The sequence below is a fragment of the Centroberyx gerrardi genome, chromosome 12 (assembly GCF_048128805.1).
Source record: "Centroberyx gerrardi isolate f3 chromosome 12, fCenGer3.hap1.cur.20231027, whole genome shotgun sequence".
Lineage (NCBI taxonomy): Eukaryota > Metazoa > Chordata > Actinopteri > Beryciformes > Berycidae > Centroberyx > Centroberyx gerrardi.
The window spans coordinates 10,433,072-10,452,549 of NC_136008.1; the positions used below are offsets into that span (position 1 = coordinate 10,433,072).

The 19,478-nt window shown below is 46.8% G+C and overlaps 2 protein-coding genes across 3 annotated transcripts in view; one reads left to right on the forward strand and one right to left on the reverse strand.

The window, feature by feature from the left end:
- The window catches only part of cadm4 (cell adhesion molecule 4), a 133,463-nt gene extending 119,228 nt beyond the window's left edge, over positions 1–14,235 (forward strand). The window contains exons 6-10 of one of the 2 annotated variants that reach the window (XM_078287346.1): positions 332–504; positions 8,114–8,197; positions 10,887–11,015; positions 12,023–12,101; positions 12,311–14,235. In XM_078287346.1, coding sequence (XP_078143472.1) covers positions 332–504; positions 8,114–8,197; positions 10,887–11,015; positions 12,023–12,063 — 427 coding nt within the window. In that variant the 3' untranslated portion in view covers positions 12,064–12,101; positions 12,311–14,235. The remainder of the gene's footprint in view (positions 1–331; positions 505–8,113; positions 8,198–10,886; positions 11,016–12,022; positions 12,102–12,310) is intronic. The other variant, XM_071908490.2, reaches the window with a different exon arrangement.
- A 2,662-nt stretch (positions 14,236–16,897) lies between these two features.
- Positions 16,898–19,370, reverse strand: LOC139918962 (adenosine receptor A1). The gene is made up of 2 exons (XM_071908508.2): positions 19,003–19,370; positions 16,898–17,747 (listed from the first exon to the last, which is right to left on the reverse strand). The coding sequence occupies exons 1-2, from the start codon at positions 19,368–19,370 to the stop codon at positions 16,898–16,900; spliced, it is 1,218 nt and encodes a 405-aa protein (XP_071764609.2).
- Between the last annotated feature and the right edge of the window lie 108 nt (positions 19,371–19,478).

Genomic DNA, 19,478 nt, shown 5'->3' on the forward strand with positions numbered 1-19,478 from the left:
CTTTCTAGTAGTAGTAGTAGTAGTAGTGGTGATGGTTGTTCTGGTAGTAGAAGAAGTACTTTCTCTATGTTCTTATTTCAAATCTCTCACTATATTTGAGTGACAGTTGTGTCTGCATAGGCTGCTGCATAGGCTGCACAGGATTTGTTGGGTGTCATGTTTGCATTTGTGTGTGTGTGTGCGTGTGTGTGTGTGTGTGTGTGTGTGTGGTATTCATGTGGTGGTTTCATGAGGATGATTCGAGGTAGTTCTGTGTTTTCATGAAATAATCCAAATCAAAAATGTAAAAAAAAAAAAGCCTCCTTCCCTCCTCTCTTCCCTGGATTTCCAGGCCCAGGAACATCCAGTGGTCCAGGATCAATGAGACTTTACCTGAGAGGGCGGAGATTTCCGGCCCCACCCTCCAGATCTCCCGTCTCAGCCAATCACACAACGGCACGTACCTTTGCCAGGCCCAGAACAACTTCGGCCGCGCAGCCGACCACTACACCCTATTGGTCTACGGTGAGTAACCATGGCTACCAATTCATTATTTGTAGGAGCTTATTTTGATATTTTTTTTTGTCCATGACTAGTCCTTGTATGTGGGGCGATTATTAACGTTTCTGTTTAATTGATCCTTTGTTAGTTCCATTTCTTGTCCTTGTGTTTGGGTTTATGATTCATTTTTGTGAAAACTTTTATATTTCATTGATCCTTTTTTATCCCCGCTCTCTTTCTAGCCCGAGCGTTCTGGTCCGCGTTGGGCAACAGACTCAGTAAATCCTGATTCTTGTCTCATCTGTCTCTCAGTTTAATTTGTTTTCTTGATTCGGTACACAGCAGGAAACCTCTGCTAAACCTCCTGCGCTATTGATTCAACAGAGCTATTGATTCAACAGGAAGAAATACCGTGCGCAGATGCTAGTCACCAACATCGTTATTCTGACTAACTGTTGTGAAGAGACAATTCATCATGTCTTCTGATGACCTAATCCTCTCTCCGGGGACTTCAGAATAACTTAAAGTCTCCAAGTACGATAAATACATGTACGGGGTGTTTTTCTCTGTGACAACTTACAGAATTTCACCGTACATGCTGACACACAGGATACAAGGACAAGAGGACTTCACATACATTGAAAAAGAGATAATACAGTATAATATAGACAGCAGATTAATTAAACTCAGGGTTCATGTGGGCTGCTCTCTCTCGACAAGAATTACAGATGACGACCCAGTTGGCGCGGAAACATGGTTCCCTCTGAATTTCACATGGTTAAATTTGACAAAAAAAAACAACAACAAAGGAGCAGATGTGCCATTTAAAATTCAGGAGGTCTCCCCAGTTGAGATCCACCAGTTGCTTGAGAGCAGAGATAGCAGAGAGGAGAGAAAGATGTGGGTGAAGGTTTTTTTTTTTTGTTATTAGGATTTTACAAGTGTTCCAAGATGTTGCGCCCAGATGCACTGCCTCTTGGTGACTAAATTCTTAATGAAGGTTGACCCAGATATATTGTGCACTGTTGCTCCAAGAGGATGATGGTGGAGTTTTTCAGCCCGCTGCTATCAGATGAAAATCTTTTATCACCATAATGTCAACTTTTCAGAAAATGAGAAAAACATGGCAATTTTCTCACTGAGGCCAATACATGTTTGAAAAGATGATGTTTTTGAACGGGGCTCGTGTGTCTTAATGCTATGTAATCAACACTTAAAACCATATTTTAGTCAAAATAGAAACTGAATAGGGGTTGAGAGGTTTTAATGGAACAGTGGTAAAGCGAAACCATTAGAGGCGTCAACAGTTTCACATCCCATACATTTGTGTCTTGGCCCAATTACATGCGCACACTACTGTCAGTCAGCAAGTAGGCCCTTTTGATCTGCTCCACCCCCTGCTGGTTGCTCCTGTCACTGCACCCAAACACACCTGATTTGGAGATCAGAAGCAGAGGAGGGAGGGAGGGAGGGATGGAGGGATGAGAGGCACGATATCTTATGTAACATTTTTGGGCTGCCTTTGGTTAGCGCCCCCTCATGCATCCATCACACTCACACACACACACACACACACATACACATACATACACTCACACTCTTGTACAAGCACGTCTAGCATCAAACGGCACACATAATGGCAGCTTTCCACACAGAGAGAGAAAGCAGGCATCAAGGGTGGCAATGGTGGCAAGATGAAAGGTGACATCCCCACCCACCTCTCTCTCCCTCTCTCCCTCTCTGTCTCTCTGTCTCTCTCTCTCTTCCCTCCCTCTCTCTCCTAGAAGGTTAGACATGTCTAGCTTTGATGTGCACTGCCACCTCTGTAGAAAAACGTCCTGTCTTTCTCCCTCCTCCTCCTCTTCTCTCCTTTAGCTTCACCATTTTCTAGCTGCCTTTCCCATTTGTTTTTCTCGGTGCCATTTTTTTTTTTCCACGTTTCATCATTTATCGTCTTTATTTCACGCTGTTGCTCTGTACTGGTCATTAATTCGTTTTATCTCGCTCTCTTTCTTCTTATTCGCTGTTATTGAGAAAAAGGTGCATTTTCAGTAGAGCAGCTTGCCTCAACCAAAATCCATAAAAGACTAGAAACTCACCGTAAGCCAGGCTTCGGCTCTTCGGCTCCGCGCCAAGGATTTCCAGCAATCAGCTTCAGAAATCCTCCTGCCGTAGCTCTGTATCAAAGGTGGTTTACTGTACTTCAGAAAATGTGTACTCCCCACAGATTTTTTTGAATCTTGTCTCAAAGAGCTTAAATTATACCGCAGATCCTGCCATCATATTAATCTGTAGACCGTATGACAGGAATCAACATCATTGATTTCCCTGTATCTCACTGCTAATATTGATACGTTGCGGTAATTTTCCCATTTGAAATGTCAAGTGAACTCATTGCATTCAGGCTATAAAGTTTAATATGTATGTATCTGCAAATGCAGCATAAATATAGTGCTGTTTATTTGCTAGACATTTCTGTCAGCCCAAAATGAGCCAGCACGGGTTATTTTATAGAGGAGTATAAACGGCTTCTTTGTGGTGATTGAAATAGGCTTGTAGAGATTTCCATGGGTGGAATATAGTGTTGAAGAATTAATCCCTAAATGCTACATCTCCGTTTTTGAAAAAAAACTGCTACCTGGAATTCATCAGTCAACATTTAAAAGACACGGACGATTGCACCCTCAAAAGCGTGGCTATTTTGTAAGCAAATGTATTTAGATGACTCATAACTCTTAACAGTAACCCACAATGAGCTTTTCTTTTCACGCCACACCAATCACAATGTAAGAGTAGGCGGTGTTTTTTCTTCTTCTTTCAAATGGAGGATATCTCATTTTGGAACAAAGCCCCTCACTTACTCCCAAAGACTGTGGTGATGGAAAGGATACTGCCTCATCCTACTCTGGCTCTTCTTTTTATCCCGTATTTTTTCAGCGGCTCTCTTTCAAGTATGCATGGATTTCTCCATTTCATTCTCTGCGAGCACTTTTCTCATTTCCATTTAATTCAGTCAGTCACACTAACTCTCTGAAGCTCTCTGTCTCTCCTTTCACTACATCTTTTCCTCCCTCGTTCTGCTATCCTTCCCTCTCTCCACTCTTTCATCTACAGTATATTCTCTCCTTTGCCCCATTTGCCTCACTTACCTTTTTTCTCTCCCTCTCCCCGCTGCTTTCCTCCCTATCCTTCCTCCCTGCTATTCTCACCCCTTTCCTCCTTCTGTCCATTGCCCCTCTCTCTCTCTCTCTCTCTTCTCCTTCTCTCTGCTCCTCTCTCCATTCCTCCCTCTCCCGCTGTCCCTCCCTCCCTCCACACTTCCTACTATTTTCACCTTGCCACCAGTTTGCCCTCCGTTCTCGGGTCAGCTGCAGTTCAGTCTCTTACCCAAGGGAGGCCTGGCTGTCTGAGAATGAGGCGTGGAGAGGAAACAGAGGGGAGGTGAACAGAATGAGGAGGTGGGGAGGGGATGGATGGATAGAAGGCGGGAGGGAGGGAAGAAAAGAGAGAGAGAGAGACAAGGGAGACGATGGAGGTCGAAGGCAGGTTAGCATTCGGTACCGCGGCCTGTCAGATAAACGGAACGTCAGATTAGTTGCCTCCCAGCCCTCCCGGAGGGAATCCCAGGATGCATCGGGAGGGGGGAGCGGGGGTGGAGGAGGTGGCGGTGGGCAGGATGAGTAAAGGATGTAAAGGATGAGTCAGCGAAAAAGAAACAGTTTTATGGCAGGTGCAGAAAAACTACCAGCGCTCTCTCTTCCCTCTCCCCCCTCTCTCTCTGTCTCGCTTCGTGTCAACCTTCCCTCTGTGAGAGTTATCTGCCATCAGGGTCCGCACACCGAGCACAAAATCAGGCGAAAGTGGCTGCCAATTTGTCGCAGGTGCTTTAGGCACTGTCAGTTTATGAAGGGAGGCCGGCCGGGCGCTGGCGAAGGAGAATTGAGAGCGAGAGGTGGGAAGCTCTCTGGGGAGGCCGGGCCTCGACAAAGACGTGACGCATCGAAGTCAGGCTTTATTCTGCTGTCCACGCGCGTGTGTTCATGTATCCCCATGTGTGGGTGAGTGTGTGTGTGTGTGTGTGTGTGTGTGTGCGCATGCTTGAATGAGTTTATTTGTGAGTGAGAGAGATGCAAAGAGAGAGAAAGAGATTGTGTTTTAGTTTGTGCGGGTGTGTGTGTGTGTGTGCGTGTGCACGCGTGCACAAGTCAATACAATAGAATTAATTCTCTGCCAACTTTCAGAATATCAGTAATGATATAAATGTGAGAAATTGTTTTGGGTGAACCGCGGAAAACAGACATAAGTGAGGACATGCACGCATACACACACATTCACACACACACACACACACACCCAAGAGAGCACACACACACACACATACACACAGACACACACCTCGTATCTGCAGAATGCGGAAAGGATGTGGCCTTGGTTGGTTGCTTCATCTCTTTTGCCACCATTGTTAAGGAGGAATTGGATTTTGTTTGTGCATGTGTGTGTGCGTGTGCACGCGCATGCGCACGTGCGTGCATGTGCGTGTCGCTGGGAGGAGAATGTTGCTGATTGTCTGGTGAAAGCCCGGAGGGCTCGCTTATGTAATTGAACTGAGCTGCTGCACTCAGATGAATCGCCAAGCCAATAAAACCCATTAGAATTGAATTGCATGAGAGAGTGTGGGAGAGAGAGAGAGGGAGAGGAAGAGGGAGCGATAGAGATTGGGAGATAGCAGGGAGATAAGAAATGTGTGAGCATTTGCATGTATGTAAATACACGTGCATGTGTGTGTGTGTGTGTGTGTGTGTGTGTGTGTGTGTGCGTGATGGTATCTGCAAGACAGAAGGGGAAGTGAGGTAGGAGAGAAAGAGAGAGACTTCTAAATAGTTTTATAGAAAGGTTCATGGAGGGCAGAGGGGAGTGATAGAAAGTTGAATGGATGGAAGACAGTGAGATGGAGAGCTGTACGAGGTGAGCAGGGGATTAGTGTGGGTCTGCTTGGCTGTTGTAATGAGCCGTTAGGATAATTGGAATGAAAAACATGGACCTCCATTTAATGAAGTGAGACTTGGAAAAAAAGAATAGAGTGAAAGTGGAAAGAGGTTGGGGGTGGAGGAAGACGGAGAGAGATAATGCAAAGTCAAACTTGTTAAAAAACTCATCTTCGGCGCAGCTTTCCTCTACGCGTGACAAAGCACCTCAATTGACTTCCGAGTGAATTTTGCGCGAGTCTTCAGCCAATCAATGCTGACCTTGTGGGCAGGTCAGAAGACCTCCGACCACTGTCTAACATTTTGCCCGCTGATTGACAGCTGTAGCCACCGTTGCCCTGGGCGAGGCCTCGTAAGCAGGAACTGAACATGAAAGAATAACAGGGCTCGTCCAAAATGGCGACGCAGTATCCTCAGGCGTGCGTCTGCGAGAACGAGATACGAGGGGAAACGTCATTATCGCAAGCGCCGCCACATCCATCCCTGGAAATAACATGGGCTGCGTGCCTGATTGGCAGCCATATAGTGTTAATGAATAACAATATGATGTGCAAAAAAAGGGACGCTATCGGCCAAGAGAACGACAGCTGTACGGCATTCTCCTTAATTAAGCTGAAGAGAGGGAGAGAGAGGGAGCGAGGGAGCGAAGCCGCCGAGGAACGAAACCAGAGAGGCAACCGAATGAGAGAATGCGAGGGGGGGGGGGGGGGGTGTAGAGGATGAGGGGAGAGAGTTCGGTTGAAGAAGAGAGAGGAGAAAGAGAGCGAGAGATAGAGAAAGCAGGAAATGGAGAATAGTTTTTTTTTTAGGTCGTTCCTGATGGTCAAGAGAAATTAATCAGCGTCCAGTTAATTAGTGCACCGACCCTGGCCATTAATCCTCAGGACCACATGCACACATACGTGCACCCACACACACAAACACACACACATCACACATGCACTCAGTACGGTAGCCACACACGCACACACACACACACACACACATCACACATACCGGTTCCTGTTATCTGCTGCTGTAATTCTTCCCACACACAGGGGCCAAGAACACACACACACACGTCAATATGTCCATCAAAGTGTGTGCGTGTAAGGGCACTGTCTCTCTCTCTCTCCCTCTCTCTCTCTCTCTCTCTCTCTCTCTCTCCCTCTCCCTGCTCCAGCCTCCCTCCTCCCCTCCGTCTCTGCGAAAACTCTCTGTTTCTCTCTGTTTCTCTCCGCACAATACAGTACACATCGCATGCATTTCTTTCTTTACGGAGAGAAGAAGACCACGGTTGGCCATGAAGAAAAAAGAGAGAGAGAGAAGGGGGAGGGAGTGGGGGGGGGGTGAGAGTTGTGCTGACATAAGAGGAGTGCAAAAAGAGATTGATGATCTCAGGGCCAGTGGGAGAAAGGGGGAGAACAGACAGAGGAATACTTACCAATAAATTACTCCTGAGCAGAAAGGGCAGCGAGAGAGAGTGTGTGTGTGTGTGTGTGTGTGAGGGAATGTTTCTGTATGCCCATGTGAGGGTGTGTGTGTGTGTGTGTGTGTGCACAAGTACTCATACACACACATGTGGAGTGTGTGTGTGTATGTGTGAGTGCACAAGCAAGCCTGCATGTATTTCTTTGTGGTGCGGATGTGTGTGTGTGTCTATTTGCGGATGAGGGGTGTGTGTGTGTGTGTGTATCTGTGTGTGTCTTGAAGCTACACAGACTACTCCTGCACGTTGCGGTTTTATAGAGATCGTTTGATGAAGTGGCATGTTGTTCACAGCGAAAGTGCCGATGCTCCCCGCACGCAGACACACACACGTGGAGACACACCCACTCCTCCATCTCGCTTTTAGTTCCTGTCTCCCATTATTTTTTGTCTTTAACAGCAATATGAACTTGTCCCTCTTCTACCTCTCCTACCTACCATTGTGTCTCAGCCATTGATTTGGAGAATATGTCAAGATCCAAGCTATTGTTCTGCATTGAATGAGACAGTCCCTGCGTGGCACTGTTCCATTGGGAATGCATCTGTCACAGACAATGTCTCTGTCTCCCCTGCCATTGTACCACAGGAAATGTGTCAGTGGCAGAGAATGTGTTCCCATATATTCCAGCTGCTGTGCAGATGAATGTCAGTCTGCCAGGTGGAATTCCCTTTAGCCTCTGCTTTAAAGCATGTCTTCTCCATCGTAAACGTCTCTTTTAACCCCCTTGGTTGGTGTAGAAGACCCGCCAGGGAACGCCATTTGTCCCTGTCCCTTATCGCCTGTCGGAGGTCGAGATCGATTCCATTTCAGCCGCGGTCGATCTGGGAAAATAATTAGTAACATTTGTCTCTGGAATCGAAATGGAATCAGCCACGATTCCTGATCAATGTCTGAATCATGTCTTTCCTCAAGCCCTTGTGCGGTTTTCCCCTTCCCTCTCAAAACTCATTGGAAGGGACAAGCTAATGTCTCTCGTCCAATGATTATTGAGCAGGAGGCTAAGGCAGAACAGCCAAGAAACATGGGGAAGATTAAGATTCACCCATTTTTTGCATGTAACATTTATCACATAATAGTCATCACGCTAGAAAGCCCTGCAAAGTGTTGAAGTGTTTGCTGCATGCTGTAGATAATAGTGTTTGTGTATGTGTGTGTTATCCCCTTCCCTGTCTGTCTGTAGATAATGTGTCAGTCACTACCACGGTCCCTCCCACTCCTACCACCCCAACCCTCCTAACACACAGCTTGGCCCCGAACCCCAAAGGTAACGTACACACACCCCTCTTCATCTTCCATCTCTCCTCGTCCTTCCCTCCTCTCCTTCGGTGTCACCCTCCTTCCACTCCCCTGCTCATCTAATGGCTCTCAGGTGGCCTTCTCCGACACACACACACACACACACACTCCTCTTTTTCTGCTGTAACCTTCCTTTGCCCTGCATCTACATGGGTGTGCGTGCTTGCACACACTTGGGTATGCACCATGTGCAACCACCCACTCTATCTATCTCTCCCTCTCTCTCTCTCTCTTTCTTATCAATGGTTGTCTGATGCACCCCACACACATTGCCCAGTCAGCATTTGTCGATGTGTGTGTGTGTGTGTGTGTGTGTGTGTGTGTGTGTGTGTGGCCTGGAGTGGGTCTCCTGGTGCTGGAGGACATGTGTGTACTGCTAATGACTCAGAGCCTGAGTAGGAGGTGGGGATAAGGGACTGGCAGCACACCGAGCCTTTAGCTGACTGACAAGCCTCTGGAGGGCTGAGGAGAGGCCACTCAAACATATTCACACACACACACACACACACCTACACACACACACACACACACACACACACACACAGGGTAGCAGAGTAGAGCCAAGCAGCCTTTCTGTTTCCCGACTGTGTGATACTCAGATGGGAATACAGTTAGACAACCACCTGGATCTGATTTTTCTTTCTCTCTCTCTCAAGTTTCTCTGTCTTTCCTTTACGTGCAGAATGTATCTGTCTGTCTCTCTCTTTCTCTCTCTCTCTCTCTCTCTCTCTTCCTCTCTCTCTCACACACACACACACATGCACAGGCTCACTGGTGGTATCTATTCTTTCTTTCCACACCTTCAGTTCCTCTCTGTCTCCCCTCTGTCTTCTTAGAGGAAGAGATGAAACGCAAGGGAGCAGGGGCATCCTTCTTCTTCTTCTGCTGTCTCCGGCAGTTAGGGGTTGTTCCTGCTGGGCATGTGCGGAGATGTCAGAAAGAGTCATACAGGAAAAGCGTGGCACGAACATTTCGGCGAACGGCTCAGTCGATGTTGACGCATCGTCGGAGGGGTGGGGGGCGCTTCTGAGAAACGGCGCACTTTTTTTATGCTGTCATTTCCCATGGAGCTTTGGGCCGTGGCGGATTAAGATCGGGAATGGCATGAGAGAGAGGAAGAGAGAGAGAGAAAGAGAAAAGGTGTAGCACTTAATTTTTCATTCCGCCATGAAATATTGCTCGGGCCGACTCCTCGATCACACCGCACACTCGAATCACAGGTCTCCCGGGTTTTCACAGACGCGCAGAGATTCACTTTATCTCACACACACACACACACACACACACACACACACTTACACGCATGTGTGCCCACACACGCTCATATACAGAAGCTGGCGGCGTGCACTCACACTCACTCAGACACAGTGACACAGGCGTTGTGCTCGCTCAGGCGCTCACGAAACACACGCACACACACCGAGGTGGGCAGGGGAGGTGCACTTTCTCCTCCTCCTCCTCAGTCGTCAATCCCTGCTCCTCCTCTCCTCCTTTTCTTCTCCTCCTCCATCACTCTCTCCCTCTCCCCCTGTCTCTCTCGATCCCCACGTGTTAGCACTATATTAATGATTCATGTTTTAATTCCATTCTGTCAAGGTCCAAGAGCTGCGTCGATAACTCTGTGTCCTTGCCTCCTATATAGGCCCCAGTAACAGCTCCCACTCCCCGAAACAAGCTTTCTGTTACTGTCAGCGAGTCACACACACCATCTTATTATTTAAGTCCAGACTCGAGACACAATTATTCAGCACAGCCTACCTTACCTCCTACCTTATACCCACTATTTCTTTCTCTTTTTCTACATCCCTGCAGCCTGCCATTCACCTGCTTTTCCCACTTGCCCTGGTATTTACCGGCGCAGTGACATCCACTCACACACCTACGCATGCACACACACACACACACTCACACACATGCACAAGCTCTGGCCCAATTTCCCGGAGTTTGCGATGTACTTGTTCTCTCATTATCCTTGTTTTTGCTGTATTTGTCCTTTGTCTTCTATAAAGCACTTCGAGACAATCCCGTTAGTTAAAAGCACTATACAGGTAAAGTTGACATGAACCATTTCTCACCGCAACGATTTCACGCTACAAAATGTCACAAAATTTTACTTGTCTTTTTTTTTAACCTTTTTATCTCTTTTTGGTGAGGTGTTTGATTTCATTTCCCAGGGCTGCATTATTCTGGGTGTAAACGCGCGCAAAGTTTCCTTCATTCAAAATGCATTGTGCTCTTGACAGGTGCTTGGCTGGAGTGGCTTTTTAGAGGATGACACACTTACTCCTCTATTCACTCTTCCCCGTTGCCTTTTTCTCACCCATTCTGTCTGTCGGGGAGTCTGTGAAGTGGTGGGTGATGACGGGCGATAATGCAAGTTTGGTTGGAAGACATCGATTTCTCTTTTCTCCTGTCTCTCCGTGCTCTCTCCCACGCTGCTGTTTTAATGTGTTCTCTTTCTCTTGTCTTTTATCTGTTTTTTCCTCAACGTCTCTCCCGCGTCTCACTCCGGTTGATTCCTTTGATTTCATTTTTTTGTCTCTTTGTTTCTCTTTTTGTCCTTGCCTTTGTCTCTCTTTCTCTCTCTCTCTCTCTCCCCTCCTACCCCCACCTCTCTTTCTCTCTCTCTCTCTCTCTTTCTCTTTCTCTTTTCTCAGATCCTGGTGCAGTGGTAGAGACCCACAGTGCTGTACCCTACGCAGTGATAGGGGGCGTTCTGGCGCTGCTGGTTTTCACTGTCATCTGTGTCCTCATCGTCACCATCTGGTGCTCCGTCCGACAGAAAGGTAACACACACACACACACACACACACACACAGAGGAAGACACAGAACTTTCTTGCAGCAGCAGGGCACTTAAAGCACATATTTCACAGGCGCACATTATCATTCCTCTCCACCTCCTTGCATATGACTGTGGAAAAAAATCGGTGGAATGAAGTTATTTACAGATTCTTAGAGAATAGTCTTTTAAACGGAGGTGTAAAATTGTCAGCGCAGAGCAGACAGAACAGGATGCTCCTCTCAAACCCAGACGCTGTCCATGATGAACGACCTTGGCCGGGGTGGAAGAGAGAGAGATGAGGCGGGGTGGGAAATGTAGGCGTGGTCTCCGTGTTTTATGACTCCATACGTTAGTGTATCAAGGCTCATCCATTAAAAGGAAGACTCTGTTACGCGTGTTCCCTATCTTTTTAAGTGCCCCCCGCGCTGGCAGCCTTCGACTCCGTGCCGCGGCTGCCAAGAGACGATCTGGGAACGCTGTAGCAGGCAGGGAGCGGCCGCCGCGGGCCGTTGCTCTCCCCCTATGGCCGGACAAGCCGTCAGTCAACATTCAATATGGCTTGACCGCCAATCAGCATAGAGACAGGACCATTACAACCAATCAGCGCGCGGACAGGGCCATTAGGGCTCTGTCTTCGGCCCGGCTTCGGCTGCCAGCGTGCCAGTCAATCTCTGCGGCGGAAAGAATGAGAGTGCCACTCACCCCCGGAGTGAAGGCACACGCGAGCGGGAAGATGATTTGAACGGCCCTCGCTCTCTGTAACCCGCGCTGCGCCGATCCATTAATCATATGGACCCGAGAGGTGTTGAAATGTGTTTGATGGGTTTTCTGAGTGACACAAGCGTCCCATTGTTCTGTTGTACCTAACCTTCCCTCCACCCTTTTCTGTCAATCTCCTCTCCCTCTCTGTCTTTTATTCTCTATTATCTCCTCCTCGTCCCTCCCTCCTCTTCTGCCTCTTCCCTCTATTCGCCTATCCGTCACCCCCACCACTCATCCCCGCCGGTAGGCTCGTACCGTACCCGAGAGCCTGTTCTTGCTTGGTATTGACCTAATAATCAGTGAACTAATTAATTAATCAATCACAGGTATGGTACTCAATAATATTAGCGCTGTTTGGTTCGGTAATGCTGCATGGCGCTGCAATGATTATGCCGCTTTGCCAACTAACCTTCCCTCCCCGATCTCCTCTCTCGATCTCCGTTCTCGCTCTCTCTTTTGCTCTCTCTTCTGGTCTGTCTCTCTCTTTCTCTCTCTCTCTCTCTCTCTCTCTCTCTCTGTCCCTCTCTCCATCCAGGTTCCTATCTTACCCATGAGGCCAGTGGGTTGGATGAGCATGGTGAGGTGCAGGAGGCCTTCCTCAATGGGAACGACGCCAGCCAGGGCAAGAAGGAGTACCTACTGTAGCCCTCCTCCTCTCCTCTACTCTTCTCTCCCGACTTCCTCCCTCTATCCCTTCCTCTCCCTGACTCCCAATTTACACACACACACACACCCACACACACAACACGCCATATCAGGCGGCCTTCTGAAAACGACTGTATACAAATACTGCACACAGCCAGTCCATCCCGCCCCATTCCACTCCATATCCTCCATACACACACACACACTCAGAGACAGACTGAGAGAAAGAGAGTCTATAGACCCACCAGCCATTAACGACTGTGCCATATACTATAGGTCGGAGAAACTAGGGAAAATGGAGAGCCAGAGAGAGACAGCGGGAGAGGTGAATGTAGACGGAGACAAAAAAGAAATGATACCACAATTATTTTGATCGAGAGGGAAGCGGAGAGCACAAAGCGAACCGGCACTCTGTCTGTGCGGCCGCCAAACTAAAAGGGGAATTAGAGGCGAATGACTGCTGTAATTCCATGCCTGGAGAAAACCATCCATTTCACAAAGCTCAATCTTTAACTGGCAGAGAGGGAGCAGTGGGTGAGGAAGGGGGAATCGGGAGGAGGCGCGTTTGCTATTGAGCGCCCGATGCAAGAAAATTGAAATACTTAAAATTGCCAAAGCATCTTGCCCACAGAGCGCAACTCATATATAATTCTTTGACAACATTGCAGCGTGTAAGCCCAGAGTCTCTGCAAGTATTCATACTTTATGAAGAAGCTAACTATTCTCAATATTCTGTTTTGTCATCCCTTGGGTGGCTTGCCAATAGCTGGTGACAAAATCAGCGATTACTGATTTTTTTCTCTCTGCAAAAGTGAGGAAAAGTTGGTTTTCTTTTCCTTTAATTTGCTCTCCATCTCTTCTGTCCTCCTCCCTCTCGGCTCACCTGTTCTCCGTCCTCTCCCTTTTCTCTTCTCTCTCTCTTTCTCTCTGTCTGTCCCCCTCTATCGCTCCTCCTTTGTTGGCTCCTAATAATAAAAGGATTAGTGCTGGGCTGCTTTCCCGACAACGAAGAAAGGAATATGACTTGCTAAGGCATTAAAGAAAAGCTTAATTATTTTAGAATGTCATTAAGAGGATAAAAAGGTTTAAAAGTCTTTTAAAAAGAAGGAAAAGGGGAGTGATAGCAAAGGGAATGAATGAGAAAATGAAATGGATGGATATTTTTCTGAATGCTACCACACATATGCAGACACATGCACACATTCATACGTACAGTAAACACATTGACACAAGTATACATATCTCTGAATTCCTTATTTGTATAAAAAAGAGAGCAGCAACATAAATTAAATGAAACTTTTAAGAAATATGAAAACAGTTTATTATTGAAACGCATTATGAAGCAACTATACTAACACAGAATATTAGCCTAGAGGTGCAAAGCCGAACAAACTACTGTCCAGTGATCTTTAAAAAAAAAATGGAAAAGAATAAAAAAATATTTCATTTGTCTTTCTGAGAAACCAGAGGTCTTATTGTTTTTTATTAATTATTATTATTATTTGAACAATTATGATTGTTGTTACTGTTATTATTATTGCCGTTGTTATTATTATAATTGTAAATGTTAATGAACTGTACACTTCCCATGATTTGTTTTTGGTTCTATCTAGTGTAGAAAAATTGCCGTCTTTTTTCACTCTTTTCCTCTTACCTTTCCTCTCTTTCCCTGTCTTTCTCTCTCTTCGTCTCCTGTGCCTAGTCGTCTCTTCTCCTGTCTTTCGCTCTTGTTTATTTTAGAGTCCATGTGTCACTGTTGATATATAGCTAACTATTTCTTTATAGGGGAAAGATACAAAGCACGACAAAATAAAAAAGAATCCAAAAATAACCATGGGGATCAGTCTGGTTTTTGGATGTGTTTACACATTAGTGGGAGCTGTTTTTGAAATCCCGTGAAAGGAGAACAGGAGACAGAGCATATGATTGGATCAATGGGGAATAGTGGAGTTATAAGTAGGAAGATAAAAATGAAGGCAGTCGAGCTAGTTATAACTGGCAGCTCATCGAGAATGAAGAGAATAAACAAAGCAGAAGGCTCTGCGGCGGCGCTAATGAATCATAAGAACAGATAGTGGGGAAGAAAGGGTGACAGTGGGGTTGAGTCAGATGCACACACAAAAATATGACTCCGCCATTAACTTCCACGTAATCAATACCCGATTCTGTTGAGAAGCACTCAACATGTCCGTCTGTGCAGGGCTGGATTTGAAAGCCGCCGGAGGTCGCCGGGTGATAGATCGATGTGTTTGTCTTCCATCGATGGCGAGGCTCCACGGTCGCCTGTCATAAAGACAGATTGTCAAACGGCAATCAAAGTAATGGACTTGCCAGGCGCTACCAGCGAGTTGACGCTCTGAGCAACAAACAATCAACACACAATTCGAGGTCAGGCATATCTTAAGTTTATGATGACGCAAGGGTAGCTTACCTGGCCGGCACTATCAAACCCACCATGGTCGATGGATAATAAACCTGAGAATATTGTCCCTTGTTATGTCTCCAATACAGAACTGCATGTCCTTCAAGCGAAGGTGGCACCTGTAGTTGTCCTATGGGATTCATACACTGGCTGGTTGTTATGTCTGTTTCTCCTCACAGTTGTCAGAGAAACTCCTCAACTGACAAACTTCATAAAAAGTTAATGGTTAGAACTTTTTTGTTCAAGCATAAGCTGTATGTTGTCCATAGAAAAAGATTCCCGTCACCTTCAATTTCGCAGGGTTTGCTGTTGGGTAGTTGCCACAGTGTTACTGCTGGCAGTAGTGCATCCTGGGAAACTGGCCATTATCCGACCATAACAATGATGCAATTCTGCCACAAGACCTGATGACATTCGGACCGCCGCTGTGATCATTGAGGGTGATTATCGAATCAATAGACATAACCAAAAATGAGATTGGAACAAGTCGGACAACAGTCAGCTATATTCCTCCCCATCACAGTTAATAACATGAAGCACATGTACCATAATCTCACCAATAATGACAGCAAGAGGTCTATGAATAACTCTTGCAGCATTTCTCCGACGCTTGTTTCATCGATTAACGCTCTGGAACGGGTTCACATTTCAGAATTCCCCCTTTACGACCATTTATGACGGCCATATTTCATTTCTATGCGTTGCAGTAAACATCACAGCCCATTCTAACACAAACTCTTTATATCTCTGGTGGCTACATGGTGGATTAGACACAATGTTATCCGTCCTTAAAGCTAACCCTAGTTACCCCCGTTGGGTGGGATGGTGACCGCAGTTTGCCTTCTGTTTTCTCGGCGGCGTGACCTTAGCGAGGCACGGAGGCGTGTACGCAGCGGCGGGCACCAGCACCGGGCATTGATTGAGGCGGTTGAGTGTGTCAGGGCATAGCATAATCAGGAAGCACAGAGCTTTCAGGCAGACAGAACAATTGAACGGACAGCCAGAGAAGCCGGGGCCTGTTCTTTTTTTTTTTTTTTTTTTTTTTACCAGATTTCTCCATCAATAATGTGTTCCAGTCAGGGAGTTTGTTCTTTTGTGATGACAGAGCAAGACAGACTCTAGATGGGGAGCAGGAGGGAGGCAGGGGAAAGACAGAAAGAATGAAAAAAACAAATGAAAAACAGACCACACGAGGTATGGAAAGAGACGGCAAATGATCAATAAAAACAAAGAGAGAACGAATGGAAAAAATTCAAATATACACCCCAAGAGGAAGGAGATGAGGTAGAGAGAGAGCAGGCCTATGATCAAGAGGAACAGGGAGAGAGAAGAGAGGGAGTGTGTTTGCTGTCATGCCCATGTTCCAGGCAGCGAGAGACGGATTTCTCTTTATTCTCTCCATCAGTGATTTCTTACACCGACACAGTTCAAGATGAACAATCTAATTAGCGTGAGCAAGGCCCTTTTTATTACAAGAGAGCATCACATTGTATTTACAAGTTTAATCAAAACAGACGTGAAGATTGTGTCATAACCAGGTTAATTATGTTTTCCCTACAATGCCGGGTCCTCTCTGGACCACTATGTTATTAGTGCATGTTTAATTAAACGCCGTCACTCATAGATCTACATTACTTGGTGGTTGGCTTAGCAGAGACTTAAAACAGGCTTAGAATAAGACCCATAGGAAGAGCAGTCAAAGAAAACAGACATCTGTGATCAGGAACCTAGTCATCTGGAGACTTAATTTTCTCACTGACATTTGGTGTGGGACTCGATAATTAACTGGCCTTTTCATTTGTGAGTTATTCATAACGTCTGTGCAAGAGGTTGCTGATGAGTTAAAAAGTCAACAACAAACTGGAATATACTATATTTATTTATTCTCCTTTAGTCCACGAGCCATTTCTTACAAACACAAGCCATCTCTTATGCACACACAGAATGTTGTAGGCCCACAGTATGTTGTACTAGGAAGATGATTTAACCGATTCTAGTAGATGGTAAATGTTTGCACCGGGACTAGCAGCCCAGATCTTTCACTTTGTCATGAATTCAAACTTCTGGGCACACTTTGGCTTTGAGGGAGCATTTGCCTGAGCGCCAGGGAGCCGCCTGCACTGCCTCACACAAGGCCCTGGGAACGGCTTTGCTCCTGGAGGGGGCGACCGCAGGTGGAAGGTGGGGGAGAGAGAGAGGAAAGGATGCCCGTTCTCCTTCCGCTTGTTTCTTAGCAGGGGTGAAGAGCAGCGGGGGCACGAGACTGTACAGCTGGGAGAGGACCGTGGCAACCGGATAAGCCCAGATGGGGGGCCTGGTGCTGGGGGTGAAAATCAGGAGGGCGTGGGTAATGTGGAGGGGCAGACACAGCAGAACGAGAAGGGAGAGGGACAGAGCCAGGGAACGGACCTGGGACGGGTCGCGTTTAGGGGGTTCTGCGGGACCAAAGGGGGACTGCCTGGGCTTCATGCGCAGCAGGTCCAGGTAGATGGCCAGCAGTCCAAGCAAGGGGAGCAGGAACGCCATCACCCCATGGACGTAGACCAGGAACTGGGGGCTGAGAACAGTGTCGGGGGCGCACACTCCCCAGTGGCTGCTGTGAATCTCGGCATAGGTGAAGTTGTGCAGGTCTTCCACGTAAAACTTGGACAGGAAGCCTCCGTAAGGGAGGTACTTCCCAATGACCGAGAGGTCCTGAGGGTACTTGGGGTGCGGGGGAGGGGAAGGAGAGGAGGTCGTCCAGTTGCCGTCCAGCCCCAAGCCAGCCGAGCCGCCAGTCCCACCTCTGCCCCGGGCGTCCAGGACATCTGAGCCGATGAACTGGGCGAAAGAGGACAGAACAGAGCCCACCCAGCACAGCAGGACCACACACAGAGCCCGCTGACGGGTCACCACTGACGAGTACCTGGCACCCACAAGGCACATATGGATTAGTGAAGCCAGTACAGAACATACACTCCAAAGACCAAAATAAAAGAAAGAAATTTACATAGCAGCAAGATTCTATTCTATTCTATTCTATTCTATTCTATCCTATTATGACCAAACCAACCATAGCCTTAATTACCACTACACAGAACAGGATGCCATTTGCAAAGATCCTGCACCTCTCCTGCTACTAAAAATGATTCTTATTGTAAAAACTTGGCAAAGACAACCAGTTTGACTCCATACTCATCTCCCATTGACCCCAAAACCACAAATTGGCTCTCACTTGTATCAGGAAAAGGGCATTCCTTTCATGTTAAAATTAAGTTGAGACATGCTGCAGTGATCCCGGCCCTGCTGCCAAGTGTGCGGGCTCATTAACTGACCACAGGTAGTTGTCCTTGAAATCAGGCCTACAACTGAGTGAAAACTGCAGAAATCACAATCTTACTACTGCAGAAATCATGTCTTGCTTGCACAAGCTGGTTAATTGGCTGGTGCAAAGTGATTGAAGTCCACTATTATATTCAGTCAGTCCAGCTTTCTATGATCAATAAAAACATCCAAAAAGCAGGTAGACCTGACACTTCAATTACTCGCTTTTATTGAAAATTTTGATTTGTAGGCGACTGTCAATGCTCATACATCTCAGAGCCTATTAATGTTTACGGACCCCCTTCTCTCACCTGGTGGCATAAACAGCATGGCCATGAAACTATAGGCACTCATGAGTCTGACTATGTGCGATGAAATAGACTCTTAAAGCTTTGAACTAACAGCCTGTTTTGATGTGAGAGTATTCCATACCGTGGCACATCTCCAAAGGAGGTTATGTGTGTCTGCTGCTTTTTTGCTTTTGCCCTGACATTGATTTTTTTGCTGCAGAAAGTGAGCTCAAGAGTGTTGCTAGACTCTTGCGCTCCCACATATTCACCCCTCTCCCACACACGGGTTACATTTTCTAAGGAATTCTAGAATTTCACATAATTGCAATTTTATTGTTTTATGCGATACTGCACTATATGTCAAAGAAAATATTCTATTTTTATCCCTGCTATATCTATCTATATATATGCCATTCCCCTGTAGAACGGATGATGAATGTTTAATGTATGATTTTTACTTTTACCATATTAATATTTGACCGGGCCTTTTCCACTTTTCCTCTCATAGCGGATTTGTGTACTTATTTTTCCACTGCTTGCACAGATTTCATTCTGCTCTAGACTCACCTGTCTGCCAAGTGATGCTGCAGGTGGGCATCCAGGGTGAGCAGCAGTAACAGGAACATGGTAAACTGCCTGACCAACAGGGGGCAACACACCAGTGTGATACAGGTGTACAGACACTGGGGGGATCGCAGGTTGAGTAGCACAGACACAGGTACTCCCAGCGCACCGCCCACGGCTCCCACCCAGCCTAAGCACAGCCGGAGGCAGGATGAGACGCTCCCGCCGTGGGGCCTGGCGCCCTGGGGACCCTTCTGGGCGCCCGCTGCTGTACCGCTGCCACTGCCAGCCATACACAACCGCACACTCACCACAATTACAGAAACAGACAGGATGCACTGGCACAGGGAGTAGAGCCACACGAATTCCATATCTAAGGGGGAGAGAGAGAGCCAGAGAGACAGACAACGGCAGAGAACAGATTTGAATATGACTCCAACAGTCATTACTGTTAATGGTATGAGAGAGGAAACGATGGA

Excerpts from the sequence above, each read along its gene's own strand:
- LOC139918962 (XM_071908508.2), bottom strand. The coding sequence starts at position 19,370 with ATGGAATTCGTGTGGCTCTACTCCCTGTGCCAGTGCATCCTGTCTGTT. Across the intron at positions 17,748-19,002 it reads CAGCATCACTTGGCAGACAG|GTACTCGTCAGTGGTGACCC; the intron begins GTGAGTCTAGAG and ends TGTGGGTGCCAG.